Consider the following 19,003-nt stretch of genomic DNA (forward strand, 5'->3'; position numbering starts at 1 on the left):
ATTATTATTTATAACGTTTTAACGTCTCAGCATCCAGAAATGCACTGTTAGATAAAATTGCAGCAAATACTAGAGTTGCGATTCTCTCTATTATTTGTTTTAATGGAATATAAGAATACCGTAGTCCAACGTCATGCGGTCGTGTCTTGAATACCACCCTCCTACTTTTATTTTAGATAATAACTTTTTTTTTCTTAAATATGCTCAAGTTGCGATGTATGAACGAAATGTAGCCAATAATGTTGTCTTTCACCAAAAAATTTTTTAACCCAATTCGGAGATGCCCTTTTTTTTGAAATCGATGTTTTGTGTTTAAAATGCATTTTTTTCAGTGTAGGACCTCATATATAATTTTTTCCATATTTTCAATGAAAATTCAGACAATTTCCTAAAAGTTACTTATAGAACACTTTTTTGTAGAATTTAGAACACTTTTTTGTAGAATTTGAAATCGATGTTTTGTGTTTAAAATGCATTTTTTTCAGTGTAGGACCTGATATATAATTTTTTCCATATTTTCAATGAAAATTCCGACAATTTCCTAAAAGTTACTTATAGAACACTTTTTTGTAGAATTTACCGTTTTTGAATTATATTAATTTTGGAAAAAGTAAGTATGGACAGATGCTTAATTAGGTGATGTTTTCACACCCAAAAAGTTTCAACCAATTCGGAGAGGGTGCTGCCAACCGTGGGTTCATTTGGCGCGAAATCCGTCTATTAGAGAATTTATTATTAAGAAGTAACAGACGGGTGAAATTAAAAAAGTCATATGAAATACTCGATGCACTAATAATTCTCTTTGAAATAATATGATTCGCTATGCACACTTGTAAAAATATATCATCAGTCAGCTCCATCAACCCATTCCCGGCGGGTGATGCCGTATGGCACATTTGAACTTGGATTACAACTTAACAATTAAACTTGCTATTTTGAACGATTGAACTATTAAATACGGTTTGAGAACAGATCAATCTACAATACGCAACCCAGTTTGTGTTAATTGTACGCGTAGTTGCTGAGTAATAAGAGTTTGAAAGTCATTTTTCGAGGTAAAATCTGATTACTCTCCGCCGGGAATGGGTTAAAGAAATCATATACAAACATGAACTGTTTTACGATTCAGTTTCACACCGTTTCACTTTCGATGTGCTCATCCATAATCTTCCCCATTGTTAATAACAATCATTTCAACTGTTTAGTGTTGCCCTTATTTGTTTGAACTGCGCAAGCAAAGGGTGATAATTAGTTCTAAATGATTTACAATCGTTTAAAGTTAAAGTCAAGCAATGATAACACATTTATGTGCGAGCAATTTGGTTCAGTATAGGGGGCCGTTCCTAAACCACGTGTTCATGTTTTGATCGCTTTTTATACCCCCGTACTCCCCCTTAATCTTTCGTGGTGTTTTGGCCTTACCCCCCCCCCCCCCCTTGCGACTTCAACCACGTGGTCTTTTCATATGTCAAGTGCCAAAAATTCGCTTAATTTTTTACATTTTTATCATTACACCTTCAATAAATACATTCTATATTTCTAAAATGCAAAAGGTTCATTCTTGACTTGGTGGCAACAATGAATTATAAGCCAGGAAAAAAAGACCACGTGGTCATTTCGTTAACCCCCCCGCCCCGGGTGCGTGGTCTTTCGTGGTTTTTTGACGAACCCCCCCGCCCCCCTTCTTATGACCACGTGGTTTAGGAACGGCCCCTAGTCTGCTTTTTCTTTTGGCAGTTTTTGCCCATAACAAGGCTCAAAATAAAGGTAGGTCTACTAGATCATGATTCTCAAAGCAGTTTACAAGTCGAATCGCGACAAATCGACTCTAGTGCTTGGGATCTTTTGTGCAACATGATTTGCCTCGAATAAAATGGGCACACTAGCGACATTAGTCATCTAGGGACTGAATAATAAAATATAATATTGACAATCTTCGTTAACTGATAAACTGATTTTGTTGTCTCGCTTCCATCGCATGAAATATAATGAGGTGTTTTGACAGTTCACTTCCATGCAAAAAGCGGGAAGGGAGAACTCTGAAAGGATTGTAAAAAAATAACGTTTATGGATGCTTTTTTTCACTTTCACTCAAGAGTGTCAACAAATATCAACCCTGGTGGGCATAAATATTCTTCCATTCCTGTAACATTATTTAATTAAAAAGTTAACCAGACTATATATCTAAGCAAAAATGTGACTTTATTTTTTATATCCTGGGGTGACATTGCGCATTTCGCTTCGAGTAACTCGAAACGAGAGAAATCAAACTCGTTTCGAGGTGGAGTTGGTATTGCGTATTATTTTCGACACCCCAATTTTATTGCAGTTTATTTCGAGCAAACATTGACTCGAAAATAAATGTCAGATTTGTCTAGGGACTGGACAATTTTATTTTCATTAAAAATATTTCGGTAAAATTATACGATATCGGCTGATAAATTTTGATATTTATCGTTTATCCGACACATTGACATCACACCGACGCCTAATAATGCAACGATAAATACTTTGTAATATCTAATATTGAAAATATTCCGCCATATATCAATAGTGTCTTGCCCCTGTAGATTGGCATTTTTCACGTTTATAATAAGATTTGTCCTTAAAAAAAATATTAATCTTTGAATGTTTTAGTGATGAAAATGGTTTTAGGAATATACAAAGACGTAAACGATACAAAGACGTAAAGATATGAGTATTAGGCTTACATTGAATGAAACAAAGTTAGTTATTTTCTGATGCAAAAGAAATTTTTTTCCATGGTTTCGTCAACATTTCAAGATAAGGCGGGGAGCACTCAAACCCATTTTAAGTACAATATTTCCCTCCGCACTGCACCAGTACAATTCCTGCTCCGTTAAAGTTAGCCCCTACTTTGAATCTACTCGCTAGTGGATCCTACCAAATTAATGTTTTTCCGCTCCAAAGATGTTTAGCGAAATTATTTATGTTTTAGTCAACAAGCTTAGGTACAAACGAACGTCTTGAATTATCGACCATTTTTTATCACTTTCGAGATAAAAAATGCTCGATCAAACCATTACGTAATGCCAGTTTTGCTCGAATATCAACTGCAATAATACGCCATCTACTCGCTTCGAGCTCGAATCGAAATCGGCAATGTCAAATGTGGTCGAAAGGAAAAAAAATCACTCTAAACGAAATGCGCAATGCCACCCCTGCTTAGAACTACCGCTGATCGTGGTTTGATTTAGCAAGCTTCCTCATATCAGCGCTAGAGGCGCTAAGCACTGTTGATATTTCAATCATAGCAGGCTCAATATTTCGAGCGAAGGTTTCGCAGGAAGCTGTAGAAAATTTTTACGGAAGCACCGTTATTGATCGAAAAGGGCTCAGTCTGTCTTCCGACTCGGCTTAATTGATGTTTTGAGTGCTGTTTCGCGTAAAAAGTAGCTCTGTGCAATGTGTTCAATTCACAACATTACAGTTTTCATTTCTTCTAAGGTCCGCATATTGACACCCATAAAATATTCGTCGGAGGCACTGAAAAAGTAGTGAAAAATGGTTCCTCGTCAGCATACACCGCTTACCAGAAATATGACACAAGCTGCCAGCTTCGATTCTGCCGTGCGCTGCGTCCGGATGTCCCAAAACAACCAAGGAAATGTTGGCAGCAGCATCTGAACTCGCAACCCTACGAGGCAATCCGTTTAAAAAATCCGCTATCAACAGGGTAGTCGGAGTAAAAAAAAAATGAAATTTCGAAGTGAGCTCTGGAGACCCTTGGAAGAGCATCCGCTAAGTTGACCACTAACAACTTCAGCGATATTTTGAGCTCGTTTATAGCTTTTTGAGAACGAGGGACAGTTGGATCTTCTAACCGACTGGAATACTGGTGAAACGTGCACGAATTAAACTACGTTATAAATTCGGTACCCAGGAAAGTCTATATGCAAAGTCGAGAGAGGAAAGCTCAAAAAGAATATAACATGTACGTGCATCGTAGCTGCAGACGAGTAGGTAATCCCTCCGTTAATCACTTTTAAGGAATCCTTCAGTGACCTTGCTGCAGTTACAGTGTCCGGAGCTGTTGGTGCCAATTTTGGCTTCAACCAAACTGAATCCGGATGGATGAAAGAAGATGCTGTTTGTCACTTCGTAACACAGTGCTTGAACCCTTCCACGTCCAATTGCACTGATTGTCGATGGATACTCTGGCCACCATTCGTTGAAGCAGTATAAGTAATGCTACGAGACTGAAGTGAAGCCGCTGGTGCAATATTCGACACACATTTTACAGATTCTTGACGTTGCCGTATTTGGACCTTTAAAGGCAAAACACACCAAACTATACCAAAAATGGAAGTTAAACAATACTGAGAAAATTTTCAACAAAGTTGAGTTTGTGAAGTTGCTTAAGGAGACAAACGATGCTCTTATTCGTAACGAAACCATCGTCAACGGGTGGCTCTCTCGTTTACTCCCAAATCAACGTTGGATAGTTCGGATACACTGCAATGTTTGTCTTCACCATCCGAAGATGATCATCCTGCTAAAGTTAACAACAATCAACACCCGACGTGCAGCTTCGACCTTCCCTTCCACCGTTCCACCACTGTTCCTGAAAAAATGCTTTGCAGAACAGTTAGATCCAATTGCATTAGGTCATCAAAAATAATGAAGAATTTTGGCTTTCCAAAATGGATTTTGGACTAGATTCTGTCATACATATCCGACCGCACCTCATATGTTGTAGTCAACTCAGCTCGATCTCGCTCATTTTGGATCATGTATGGTGTGCCCCAAAGTAGTGTTCCTGGACCGCTGTAGTTAAACATCGACGTGAAAATTTCGTTTAGTTGTATCTACGGATTTGATGTGATGATAAAGGTATGCGTGGCAACAGTACAAAATGCAAAACTATATATTGTACTCACTCAGCCAATCCAGTTCATCACCAGTACAGTATGGGAACGGAAGCGCTACAACGTGTCGCGTCTATTTGCGATCTCGGTGTGTTTTTAGAAGAAGAGCTCAACTTCAACGACCATATCGGGGCTATTCCACGTTGATGCGCAGGATTCTGGAGTACGTTTGGTCCTTGCACTGCCTCGGACAAAACCTTGCAGTTGAATGCGTGCTGAAGAAATTTGTACGGTTTGCGTTATGGTCACTCCCTTTGAACGACCCTGTCAAGTTTCCCCCTTACCCCTTAACGCTATCATTTAGACATGATAGAGTGCAGTGTCTCTTAGTTTTTGATGTGCTTCAAGGAGTAATTGACTGTCCTGCGTTACTCGAGCAAATGCCAATAAAAATCCCTCTACGTCGTTTCCGGAACTATACTCTACTAGCTATCCGCTACCACAGAACCAACTATGGATACAACAATCCCTTGTACAAATGTATTAGCTTGTTCAACGAAGTGTACGACAAATTCGACTTTAACGTGGCTAGAAGCGTTTTAAAACTGCACAAGTAGATTAGTTTAGTTGTTAGAATATTTTATAGAATAAGTTTACAGTCTGTGCGATATGTTTACCGAAGACGGCGATGTTAAATAAATAAATAAGAGAAGTGAAGGTAAAATTGCTTTGGTGCCCTTTCAGATTTTTCAAATTGGATAAATTTGGCACACTGCACCACCTGTTTACTGAAAAATGCATTCTTAAACCTAATCGAAACTGTATTCAAAGCGTAACGAAGAACAACAGTTACCATAAAATTTATTTTACAAATTCATTTTATTCGTACAATTATTTCTCATAATGTGTCCAACCTACACTCCGGTGTGCTTCCAGATCCAGTTGCGCACATCAGGAATATTAGAATACACGCCAGAATGGCGATCCGTCGCACACCCAATTCCGAAGGAAACGACTCCCAGCAGTACCCCTTGGCAAAACAATGGACCACCAGAGTCTCCTTGGCAGGAATCTTTTCCTTTCGCTCCTGCACAAATCATGCGTTGTGTGATTACATATTTTGGTTGGTATTGCTGTCTACAAGTATCCTGATCAACCAGAGGTATGTCAATACTTTTTATCGTCTCTGGAACTTCCGTGCCGGACGATTTTTCCACACCCCAGCCAGAAGCCTTGCACATATCGTTTTTATAAAACGATTGGGTATAATCGGCAAGTGGCGCTGCAGCAACGGTTTCTCCGAAAATGAGAGGACTGCTCAGCTGGAGCAGCGCAAAATCGTAATCCATTTTATAATATAAATCAAAGTTCTCGTGAGATATAATCCGGCTTACACCCCGAACCTCTCCGCCGCGATTGTGATACGTAGATCCAGCTCGTACGGAAAGTATTGCTGGTGTCATCTTGGTCATACAGTGAGCCGCTGTTAGCACCCACGAGGCCGAAATTATCGATCCACCGCAAATGTGTCCTATCGGTTGGATGCCTATCGACACTAAGTACGGAGTGTATTCGATAAAGTCGTTATAACCGCCGACGATGCGTCCGCTGGAAAGATATTCTAGGCTAGGATCCTCGGAATTTACTACCAGGAAGTAACTAAATAGACAACCAAGTGATACTTTCGTGAACTGTTTCATGTTTTCTTAAGCTTTAAGAGCGAGTTACAACTCGACTAACATTTTTGCAGAGGGTTTTTCAACTATTATACAGGATACGTACTTAATCGGATTAGTTCTGAAGTTTATACTGTAACGATGTTTGATTGGCGGTTATTCACGGTACTTTTCATGTACACGTGCCATTGCTAGCCATTTTTTATGCATGTTGAAGTGCTTCGATCATTTGCCCGGCAAAATATTGTACATATGTTGAGGAGGAATGCGGGTAGTTCCCAGCTGAGATAATATTTCTTAATTAAAATTGATCAATGGAATCAAGAGTAGACAGAACAAAAAAGAAATAACATCACCACTGCTCGTTTTCTGTGCAAGAGTCGACAGGTCGAAAGCCCACGGTCTACACACACTAACGAATCGAGCCAAACAAAAGTATTGACTGTTTACAAACCTGACTCCAACGTGGAATAATGAATGGATTACGTTTTTTGCAATTATTTATTTCTCATACCACATTTCAATCATTGTAATACATCGTCAAAAAGAAAACTCGCCAAACTCAGAATGGCGCAGCAATTCTTCTGAGCCAATTTCTTACGGCGGTTGGATCCGCGTAAACTCCAATTCCCTCGCCTTGCGCACATCCTCTGCTCCAGGAAATGATACCGACAAGCTGACCATCACAGGTTAGCGGTCCTCCGGCATCACCGACGCAGCCTTCCCGTTGTGGAGTGCCTGCGCAGAGCATAGTTTCGGTAATCACCAACGGATATAATCTTTGCGAGCAAACGTCCTTATTTAAAATCGACACCTTGGCGCTACGCAACCTGTAGTCAGCCTTCTGACCACTGTTGGGAGCTGTCCAACCGTACCCGGATATCAAACAACTCTTACCAATGTATGGAGGTTTAGAAGAATCCCTAAATTTTATCGAAGAAATCGCCAACGATTTACCAAAGCTTTCACTCATCTCAAGCACTGCAAAGTTGTAATTTTTAGTGGTGGCATCGAACTCAGGGTGTATGTGGACCGTTTCAATGGTTGAGGTCTTTCCACCTCCATTGGCATAATCCGAACCTAACCGTACTAGAATGTCACTCGGCTTGATACCGTTGCTCAGGCAGAAAGCTGTTGTTAGTATCCTGCACTGGTCCAACAGAACTCCTCCACAGAACGGACCCGAATGATTCGTTGAAAGCGAAACTATCCAAGGCACTGAAATAACCGAATTTTTGTATCCTCCAACGATACATTTGGTTGGTTGTATCAGTTCTAAACTGGCCACTACAACTAACGCTAAGTGAAACATTCTGAGGTTTTGTGGTGTGTGATTTACTAAAGCGTTGTTCACCACAGAAATTGACACGGCTTAGGCAGCACAAATTGAAAATCAGATGCGCATTGTGCAAACGAATGATAAGAATTTCAAAAGACTTTTATTAGATAAGTTCCTGTAGAGCAAGTATAATACAATTTAAATCTATCTCAAACAAATGACCAACGCAAACCTTTCGAATCAACGGATAAAATGGTGCGGTTCTCTGTTGGTATTGTTCTTATACCTAATGATTCAAATAACTGTGGCGAATAAAATTGTCGGTGGAAAGCTGGATATTATAGAAAACGTTCCCTGGTTGTTATCGATTATTAGCGAAGAAATGGATGGCCATATTTGCGGGGGTTCATTGATTACACCTTCGTGGGTGTTAACAGCGGCGCACTGTTTGGTCAATATTTCTGATAAGACGTACCTCCTGTTGCAAGCTGGATCTGGCTTTAGAGATTCCGGAGAAATACGGACAGTAAAGCAAATGATGATACACCCCGATTATAATCAGAATTGTCCAGTAGACTTCGACTACGGGCTTATAGAAACAGGAAAGCCTTTTTTGTTACCCAACTAGCCAGCTCTGAAGATATTTTGCACGTTGGTGAAAAATGTGAAATTGCCGGTTGGGGGGAAACGAACAACCCCGAGGAGATTCACGGATCGCTCAAACGGGCCGTCGTACAAATAGGGAAACTTGAAGACTGTAGAGCGAAATACCTGCCAGATGTAATAACGAACAATATGTTCTGCGCTGGAGGCAACGGCAATGACGCCTGTCAGGGTGACTCTGGCGGTCCGATAGTTTGCGCTGGAAAACAATATGGAGTTATTTCTTGGGGACGAGACTGTGGTGCAGCAGATTATTATGGAATTTACGCTAGTGTTGCAGTGGCCCGGAAATGGATTTTCGATCATGTTGGCGTTTGATGGTTCGGTGGATTATTTTTTAATTTTTCATAGATCACTTTTATATGAGCCGTTGCGGAACAGAGTGGTCTATGTGCCATCGAGCAAATTTTTCAGGAGAAGCAGTTTTCGGAAAATCTCTGAATAAAATTATGTTCAACTGATTCTTTCAAACAAAATGTTCTAATATAAAGGTTATGAAGTGGTTTAACATGCGAATACTATATGTTGAAATTGAATCAAGAATAATGTACTGCAATTTAATAATGTATTAAAAAGAAATATCAGTGTCAGGTCCTTCAAAATAGTCGTTTGTTTCTAACTCTACGGCCCCTGCTATGCTGAATGCGGCGCAGTGCGAACTGCGTCTTTTCTCACGGTGAGGAATAATATCAGCAATGAGAACTGACGCACGTCAAAACAGAGCCCGAATAGCTTACGGAGGGTGGGGAACCTCTTATGTCGAAATAAAAAAACCGTTTTAGCGCTAAAGAACCGAAAAATTGATTGATTGTTTTTCAAATTTTCCAGATATTCCCGGATCGAAAAATAAATTCGCTGTCACTCCCTGATGTCGCAGTCTATTCAGTTGCCAACTTCAACGCAAAACTAACATTTAACTTTATCATTACGAAACTCAATATGAATTTCGGTCTGAAAACATGCACAAGTCTTGTGTTCTTGAAAATTCGAAGTCGACCATAGAGTTCTCCATTTGATTCTGTATTGGTGTGGTGCATTAGTGTTAGTGAGATAGTTTTCTTTGTTAGCTGTAACAATTTTTTGTTAGCTGTAAGAGTCTCGAACAAAAAATAAATAAACAGAGATGAATTATACGCACACTATCTTAGATTGCATTGGCGCTAATGTTCGTGAGATCTTGCTTGGAGAGCTCTATAGACCTTTCCAATCGTGCATGTATTAGTGCACTTTATACCGTGTAAGTAGGAAGTTGGAAAATGAGGCCAACAATATGTTGTCAAAATTCTTGCATTGACTGTGAAATTTTTATTTTCTTCCGTTGACTTGAAAGTTAATTTATTCCTGCCCGAGTTGTGTGATTTGTTTACGGATAGTCTCTTACAAAATGAATAGGAGAACTGGGGGCAATATGAACACGTTCAAAGGAATCCGGCATTAGGAACTCGTCAATGCAGATCCTAATTCACAAAATACACTACACTTAAAATATTTTTCACGTTATTGTTACGTGAAATTTCCCGTACTTATTAATTTTCTGTCAATTTTCATGATTTATGTGACAAACATAACATCTACGTGAAAATCACATACACATGTTTTATCACGTAGTATCTACGTGAACTTGGCAACGTCAAACAGAATGAACTCTCTGTGCGAAAATATACAAGAATCTAAATGGCGAAGCTGTTGTGTAATTCGGTCTCTGAACATAAAATTGGTTTCATCGATGGCTTGCCAATGAGTGAGATTTAGAAAAACCATAAGAATTCGACATGGAATCTTTAGCTTACAGATTTTGCACAGATTCAGTTCAAAGATCCAGGAGTTACCTGAACATAAACAATAGCAGTTAACAGTAATTTTCGACGGTGAATGTTTTAATATTTGTCAGTTTTTATGTTGTTCAATCCATTTTCGAATTGGATATTTTGCATGCCCGTGCGATTTATCTAGCAACATATTTCGAAAAATTCTGAAATCTAATTTCTCCTAAAGAATTTGGGAAACCACAATCGAAATTTATACGTTTTATAAAACGTAGTAGCTACCCGTTAATCAAATGCTTTTCACTTTACCGGTAGTTAAATTCTACGTGAAAATCACATGAAACGCATGTGTTTACTGATTAATATTCACAGGATAAATCATCTCACCAGATCATGATGAACTCAAATGACAATCACGTAAAATCTACGTGAAAATGACAGTGGAAAATATTCACATAACTTTTCCGGTAATTATAACGTGAAGATTATTTTAGGTGTAGATTGAAGATAAACCAGTTTTTCAACTACGTTTTTCAAATACGTTCATTCAGACTCCTAAAAATCATTGAAATACGTCGAGATCGTGAAATTAAAAAAGGTCATCGGAATTTTTTTTTTATTCGCGCTTATTTTCCGTCGGTCTAGTACCGCCACTGTTTTTGTGCCAATCACCGACGCCCGGGGAGGCGACCCCACCCAGGACCCTAACTCACGACCCGTTGATTAACGGACCGGCGCCAACGGTTTTACTTCCTCATGCGATGGAAGGCGTGATTCCAGAGATTTTTCACCTCAGAAAATCTCCCGGTGTCGGCTAGGATTGAATCTAGACCAGTTGGGTTGGTTGTGAGTGGATCACGCCATCTCACAACCATCGACACCTATGTCGGCGGTGGGATTCGAACCCAGGCGTCGTGCGTGGTTGGCGGAAACGTTACCAACCACGCTAGGAATTTTGTTTTCAGTTCCATTTGGGGCAAAATGCGCTGATGCGTGTATAAAATGCTCCACAACAAAGGCACAATGGTCGGAAATTAAGATTTTCGGCCAAAATTAATTTTTGGTGTCAAATTGTTAATTTTCTATTTGATTTGTCATTTGAGAAAAGTGTTGTTGTGACAAGGAGCTGTCCATAAACCACGTGAATTGAAACAAATGTTATTATTTTTCGAAACAATGAAAAAAATCGTCAGGGTATATAAACGAATAATTCTACTAATTTGACGTTTCCTCGATGTGTTTTGAACTTCGTTGATAAATCACCCAAAAATTCAAAACTTACATAAAAAATAGAAAACTTTTAATCATCTTTTTCTACAAAAACGCAAATTTTCCGCAAACTTTTAACATTGATTCTTGAAGAGCACAAGCAGGGCTTTCAGGAACACTATCAAGAACTGTGCTTACACGTGCTTACATTTAATGTTTTTGAAGGTCAAAATCAGGAAAATTTCGAATATTTTCTACCTGGCCTACGGTAGACTCTGTAGGGGTAAAATCAATCACTCTTTCAGTTTTATGAAGCTAATATAATAAGCTTTTAATTGTATGCAAATATACCATAACGGCTATATTTGGATTCTATATATACCAACATATTCAGAAAAACTTCAGAAAGGTATGTATCAAGATTTCATTGATAAATTATGAAAATATAGATCAAAAACTACAAAACGATGTGCTCTAAACATCCTGAATATGAAAGTCGCATATTAGTAATTTTGGCCACTCCTTTATATGGGGACCGTTTTATGTGAAAGGGTCAGCAAGCGCCACAACGAAGAGGTAAAATACCAGTATGATCCGGAATCAGCTGGATAGTCTTTAATTCGATTTTTTCTGGATCTGGGGCAGGAGGTTTTTCCAGAGCAATGCAGAATCAAAACAACACTACGTTTCCCAATGGTTTTGACAACTGTTGACCAGGCCAAACACGAATATGTTGCTATGACAACTGTTAACCAGCGCATGCGCGAATGCGCTGCTATGCGCAGTGCAACTAGATTGACAATTTTTTTTCGTTATTGCCATATTAGATTTATTATTCAATCGATGATAAAAAACAATCCTCAACCTGTCAAAATGAACTGTTTTAATCTTTTGAATATTCAAATTGTTTTCGCATAGTTGATATTCGTGGTACCAAACAACCGATGAACAACGACAAGATAAACTTTAATAGGGTAAGAACACCACAATTCGCCCATACCCCAGAATTCGCCTACTCACTGGTTCCACCGTATTTTAAACCAATGTATATCCACTATATTTATAACCTATCAGGTTTATCATAAAATTATGCTAAATCCCAATTTATTCTCAGTTTTAGTTGATCTTTGATCGCATTTTCTATGTTTAAACACAGTTTCAAAACTTGGTGTCATTTTGACTACATATGTTTTCTAATTATGCATATGGAACCTAAAAATGAATCGAAGGTAAAGTGGTACAAAGTCACATTTAGTTTCAATTTTTTCCTATCAACTCGATCAACTTTGACTTGTAGTTGACAATTGAGATGATTTTTTTGGTATTCTGTCGTTTTTCGGACTGAAAAGTGACCCAAATTAACTGGGCGAAATGTGGGTAGCCCAAATCACACGAGCGCTAGAATTCGCCTGGTTCGAAATCTAGTTCACTGGTTTGAATTTTCTGTTTGAACCAGTTTTCGCCCGCTGCTGTCAAGCGCAAGTCAGGTGTGCAAAACAAAGTGTTTATGTGCAGTAAATAGTTCTAATGGTGTGTTTATCAGTTAATCAACACTTCGCATCGCCTTAAAATGGTAAAAAATGCTTTTATGTTACTTCTGTGCAACTATTAACACTCTTTAATTTCAACAGCAACACCAACAATCAGCAAAATATCGAAGTGCATACTCGGAGGAAGCTGCATCTACTGCAGTTTTGAGAGTACGCAATAAAGAAATTGGTGTTAATGAAGCTGCCGGCTTTATGGTGTGCCAAGATCAACAATTCGGTCGATATTGAAAAAAAAAAGGAACAGACTGTTTTTCGTTCCGGCCGGATGACACTAACTATGGAGGAAGAAAGTATGTTTGAAGGCTGGATCGTTGACATGCTGCAGAGAGGTATACCTATTACCAAAGAAAAGCTAGCGGACAGTGTCAAACAGTTCTTGGACGCCAATCCACGACCAAGTCCGTTCAACAACAACCGACCGAGTTTGTTAAGCGCTTTCATTGTTCTGAGTGGTATTTGAAACAATAATTTTATTCGCAGGTAAAAAATGGTTACGTCTGTTTTTGAATCGTCATCCGGGTATTTCTCTGAGAACCCCTGAATTCGTGACAAATGCCAGTGCAAAAGTTTCCCCGTCAGACATAAAAGCATGGTTCGGCAAAGTTGAGTTCTATCTTAAGCAGAGAAACATGATGGAAATTCTTGAAGATCCCACGAGAATCATAAATGGCGATGAGACCAGTTTTCAGCTGAACCCCAAGACGAAAGCAGTTTTAGCGCAACGGGGAAGTCGAAATGTTTATGATATTGAACGGTCCAGCAGTAAAGTCAACGTAACAACGATGTTTTCTTTCCATGCCTCTGGAGAAACAGTTCCTCCTACTGTTATCTATCCATATAAAAGTGTTCCGCGAGAAGTTGCACAATCAGTTCCTTCGACGTGGGGAATTGCAAAATCTGATAATGGCTGGATGACTGCTGACGTGTTCCGAGATTACATTCGGAATGTTTTGAATCCACATTTGGAAAGAAAGAAGATCAAGAAACCTGTGCTTTTTATTATAGATGGACACAGCAGTCATATAAATTTGAAAACGTCAGAATTGTGTCGAGAGTTAGGCATTATTCTAGTTGCGTTGTTTCCTAATGCAACCAGACTGATGCAACCTGCTGATGTGTCAGCGTTTAAACCATTGAAGAATGGGTGGCCGAAAGCGGTTGCACAGTTCAGAAAGGATAATCCATACGAAGCAGTAACATTGAGAAACTTTGCCGTGGTTTTACAAAACTGTCTGCGTCGTTCGTTGACAATACAGAGTATTAAAAGCGGTTTCAGAGCTTCTGGGTTGTATCCTTGGAATAAAGATGCAATCGATTTTTCCAAATGCTTGGGAGGATCGACCACATACGATGAGAACACTGTGTCAACCGATCAACAGTCAGTTTGTGCAATTGAAGTCTCAACGAGGCAAGAAATTTCAAGTCTAAAACGTTCCCTCGAACAATGTGCTACTGTCATTGGTCAACACAGGATTAAGAAGTTTAGAAGCGATTTTGTTTCCTTTGACAACCACGATGATGAGTCACTTTTTGAAATATATCGCATTATTCATGAATATTCGCCAGATCTCATTCGCTTAGTTGAGCTTACTGATGAAGTGGAAACTGGTGAAGAAGCCACAATAGCAACTCAAGCAACCGATTCCAATGTACTGATAGAATCCTTTGAACTGTCCAGAGATGAGACTCCAGATACTTCTAAACCAACATTGGAAGATATTTTGACATTACCATCGATCCCAAAATGCGACCGTAAACGGGAATACAAATCTAAGCGCTACCATGTTTTGACATCGGATGAATTTTTGAATGAATTTAAACAGAAGGAGGAAGAAAAAAAGATACTTGAGGTAGAGAAAGAAAACAGAAAAATTGCTCGTTTGCAACGCAAGATGGACAACGAACTCAAAAAGAAGACTCAAGCAGAAAAGAACAGTAAGAAAAAACTTGTAACTAAGCGAAAACAATCAGTCCTTTCACAGAAGAACTAAGCAACTAATTTAATCAATGAATTTTTGAGAACTTTTTTTGTGTTGTAGTCATATTTTACTTTCCTGCCCTTGATCACTTCACCTGCTGATTGTAGGAAAATAATTAATGTAATAAGTTCCTTTGTAACAGTATTATAGGGTACATAACATAATCTTTAAAATTAAGTTGGTTTTCAACAATTTCGTATTAAATTATAGGAAGGCGAAAACTGGGTCTCAGGGTGGGCGAATATAGGATAGAATGGGGCGAATTGTGGTTCTTCAGCATGGCAGCAAAAATGAACTTTTTTACTACGAATTGGTTCTCTTCCCGCTAGAAAAGCTTAATGCTATGAAATATGAACCCATTCGAGTAATTATATTTGCTTTAAAGAATTTGAAATTAACTAATGCCAACGATTTTTTGTGTTTCAACGTAAAAGTCTGATAAAGTGCGCGAATTCTGGGGTCGTTACCCTACTCGTGTTGATATTTTGATCGTCAAAAATGAAAATCATATCAAAATAGTGAAAATCAAAATTAACCTTTTTTTATAGGGGGGGGGGGAGTTTGTAATGATCTATTTATGTACTAAAATATCTATTCAGAATTAGTATTGTGTGTTCTGCCACATATGGTGACATTTCAACACTATTATATATATTTGTACGCTCTTTAGTATTATTGAATGTTATGAGCTTTCGCAGTTAAGATAATGTAATTGTAGGAAAATTATTTAACCTACTTGTCAAGAAAAAAAAAGGGATAAAACGAAACTTAATATAAACTTAAACCTATGTTACTGATTATAAAGTGAGCTAATCGTTGCAATTGAGGATTGCAACGATTTTTGTCGGAATTTGTTGATAATTTGGCTTGACATATTTTCTAATGTTTCTACATTGGTGAGCCTATGTAGCTCGTTCGTGCTAAACCAGGGAGGACGCTTCAAAATCATTTTCAAAAGTTTATTCTGAATCCTTTGAAGTGTTTTCTTCCTGGTTGCACAACAACTTGTCCAGATGGGAACTGCATATAACATTGCTGGCCTAAAAATTTGTTTGTAAATAACCAGTTTATTCTTGAGACAAAGTCTAAAATTCCTGTTGATAAGAGGATATAAACATTTGATGTACTTATTGCACTTTGACTGGATATTTTCAATGTGCTCCTTGAAAGTAAGATTCTTATCATAAATAAGCCCTAAGTATTTAACTTGATCAGACCAATTTAAGACCACACCGTTCATCTTAATAACGTGGTTATGAAAATTAACCTTATTCGATCATTTATACTGTACTGGGCAGTGTACAGCATCTGAACAGATTTGCACTACTTGAATTGATAATCACCGAAGCTTCTCTGAATATCATTACAAGGCCTTTGATATTCATTCCACTGTTCTGTCATTGAATATGAGAAACGATATTCATGCATCGTCGCAATGAACATAGGTTACTGAGTTGCATCAGAGAATAAATGTGGTGACACTGAGATTAATTCAATTCATCTACTCATCAATAAACATTGATATTCTAAGGCACTGGTCAGTCGACACCACAGAAAGACATTTACGAGTCGCATATAGTACAATCCACGCCGCGTTTCACCTACTTACCTTTCAAATTAAATAAATATTTTAGTATATATGTTGTGTAAACCATCGGCTATTACAACACTGGTGAAACACGGCAGGTTACAGTGGGCTGGCCATGTAGCACGGATGGCGGATGAGCGACCGGCAAAGATAATATTTAGCAGAGAACCGGATAGAGGCCGACGACTTCGAAGCAGACCGCGCACGCGCTGGATGTGTGCTGACGAGGATGCCAGAGCAGCGGGTGTTAGGGGAGACTGGAGAGTAGCAGCCCAAGACCGAGTTTTGTGGAGACGTATTCTGGATTCGCAATAGGATCTTAACGATCTGTCGCCATAAAAGTAAAAAAATGATTATTCTAGCCCGAGAATTAGCCAACTTCCAGTTGACAATCATCTTCTCTGCCATTGCCAAACTGAGATTGTCCTCGTTTGCCGTCGGCAACTCCCATGACCGGATAGCCATTTCCCGAAAATCACCAAAAGAACAGAACTCGGTTGCAGTTTTACCGCAAGCACAAAGTCCTTTACCCTCTCGTTAGACCCTTGTACTTACAATTTTTATCTTTTGATAAAGTCAGATTTAATCTTATCAAAGCGCTCTTTAATTTTTTTTTTCGAAATATCACCATAAGAAACTAGCATAAGATCTTTCGACGAAGCACTGACCTGGATATGCTCCTGGATCAGGACTGTCCATGTTTTCTGATGAGAAACTCTTTGTCATGCGACAACCGCACAATATCCAAAATTATCGGCAGTCGGCGTCGACGTCGTCCTTGAAGAGGGGTAAATTTAACTGGCACTCACAGAGTTCCCGTTGGTCGTCATCCAATGAAAATGATTTGATAGATCAATATTTGAAATTAGAATTTATAATATTAATGTCAAACACCGACATAATCGAAAATCCACCTTCGAATTACTGTTACACTGGCGTAAATTACATAATAATCTATTACACCACACTGTCTTCCCCAGGAAACGACTCCGAATTGCTTGCCGCCGCAAATGATCGGACCACCAGAGTCACCCTGACAGGCGTCATTGCCATTGCCCCCAGCGCAAACCATGTTGTTCGTTATAATGTCAGGCACGTATTTCGCTCTACAGTCTTCGAGTTTTCCTACTTTTACGATGGCACTTTTCAGTGGTCGGTGAATTTGCGCCGGATTGTTCGTTACACCCCAACCGGCTATTTTACAGTCCTGGTTAATACGCAGAGAGTCGTCAATACCAGCCAGTTGGATAATGGCTATTTTAGGACCTAACACGAATGGCCTACGTGTCTCCATAAGGCCATAGTCGTAATCCATCGGATAATACCGTTGAAAATCGGGATGTGTTATCTTCTGCCTCACCTTTCGTATTTCTCCCCCGTAATTCTTGTGGTCAGAACCAGCCCGTAACAGGAGACTTCTTGTATCGGTAACCTCGACTAAACAGTGCGCCGCTGTTAACACCCATGAAGGTGTAATTAATGAACCCCCGCAAAAATGGCCACCAAATTCTTCAACGGCGATCGATATCAACCAGGGATTATTTTCTATTGTATCCAGCTTTCCGCCGATAATTCTGCTCGGGTTGAGGGCCACAGAAATTTGTACCATAAGACAAAGGGATAGTAGCAGCAAACAATCGTCCCATTTTATTCGTTGAATCGATAGCCCTGCGTTGGTCATCTGCTTAAAAATATGATAGATTTACCTGGTACTGTACTTGCTATTTATGAACTACTTTTTTATATATCTTAAAAACTCTTATCACTTATCACATGATTTGCACTATGCGCATCTGATTCAATTTGTGCTACCTGATCCGTGATAATTTCTACAGCTCACTGAGAAAATGATTACCCCCATAAAATTGAAGGACTCTTCTGGATTCATTTAACGTCATCAATTTATGATTCAACATAAATTTTATCGTGAAACCGAGATCGAGAATCCAATTTTTTCCTTGTTGAACTATTTTTTCTAATAATACAGTAACTGTATAAGGCGACATCCATAAATTACGTAACGCAAAAAAACCCAATATTTGGACCCCCACCCCCCATATGTAACAAAACGTAAAGCCAACACCTACCCCCTCTTCCCCCATATAAATTACGTAACGCTGTAGAAGGATTTTCTTGATAAAATTGCTCGTTTTTGGAGAGTCTCTCCATAGATTTTTTGCTACGTAACGCTGAACTCACCTCTCCCCCCTCCCCTGTGTAACAAATCGTAACGCTCAAGGACCCCCCCCCCCTCTATGAGCGTTACGTAATTTATGGATGCCGCTTAAGAATCACGAATAGAGCTTTTTTGACAGCTCAGTCACGCACACTAAATTCGGGTTGTTTGCCTCATAAATAACTATTGCTTAACTCTACCGGGGTTAAGGAAATCGAAATTTGTAGTCTTTTTTGATTTGCTGGAAATACTGGAAATCAAATAGGGGAACTGTGGATAAAATGCCCA

The 19,003-nt window shown here is 39.0% G+C and overlaps 3 protein-coding genes and 1 pseudogene across 3 annotated transcripts; 1 reads left to right on the forward strand and 3 right to left on the reverse strand.

The window, feature by feature from the left end:
- Positions 1-5,653: 5,653 nt before the first annotated feature.
- Positions 5,654-6,554, reverse strand: LOC129729707 (trypsin-4-like). Its single transcript, XM_055688470.1, has one exon. It carries the CDS (start codon positions 6,527-6,529, stop codon positions 5,744-5,746), a length of 786 nt encoding a protein of 261 aa, XP_055544445.1. The 5' UTR covers positions 6,530-6,554; the 3' UTR covers positions 5,654-5,743.
- A 433-nt stretch (positions 6,555-6,987) lies between these two features.
- Positions 6,988-8,043, reverse strand: LOC129729708 (trypsin 5G1-like). Its single transcript, XM_055688472.1, has 2 exons — positions 7,403-8,043; positions 6,988-7,243 (listed from the first exon to the last, which is right to left on the reverse strand). Exons 1-2 carry the CDS (start codon positions 7,815-7,817, stop codon positions 7,068-7,070), a joined length of 591 nt encoding a protein of 196 aa, XP_055544447.1. The 5' UTR covers positions 7,818-8,043; the 3' UTR covers positions 6,988-7,067.
- LOC129729709 (trypsin-7-like) lies at positions 7,992-8,954 on the forward strand (annotated as a pseudogene).
- Positions 8,955-17,425: 8,471 nt separating this feature from the next.
- On the reverse strand, positions 17,426-18,229 carry LOC129733264 (trypsin 3A1-like). Its single transcript, XM_055695006.1, has one exon. It carries the CDS (start codon positions 18,218-18,220, stop codon positions 17,426-17,428), a length of 795 nt encoding a protein of 264 aa, XP_055550981.1. The 5' UTR covers positions 18,221-18,229.
- Positions 18,230-19,003: the final 774 nt, after the last annotated feature.

This window comes from Wyeomyia smithii, chromosome 3 (genome assembly GCF_029784165.1).
Source record: "Wyeomyia smithii strain HCP4-BCI-WySm-NY-G18 chromosome 3, ASM2978416v1, whole genome shotgun sequence".
NCBI lineage: Eukaryota > Metazoa > Arthropoda > Insecta > Diptera > Culicidae > Wyeomyia > Wyeomyia smithii.

Coding starts and splice junctions, on each gene's coding strand:
- LOC129729707 (XM_055688470.1), bottom strand. CDS start 6,529: ATGAAACAGTTCACGAAAGTATCACTTGGTTGTCTATTTAGTTACTTC.
- LOC129729708 (XM_055688472.1), bottom strand. CDS start 7,817: ATGTTTCACTTAGCGTTAGTTGTAGTGGCCAGTTTAGAACTGATACAA. Junction 7,244..7,402: donor TTCTAAACCTCCATACATTG/GTAAGAGTTGTT, acceptor TGCTCTGCGCAG/GCACTCCACAACGGGAAGGC.
- LOC129733264 (XM_055695006.1), bottom strand. CDS start 18,220: ATGACCAACGCAGGGCTATCGATTCAACGAATAAAATGGGACGATTGT.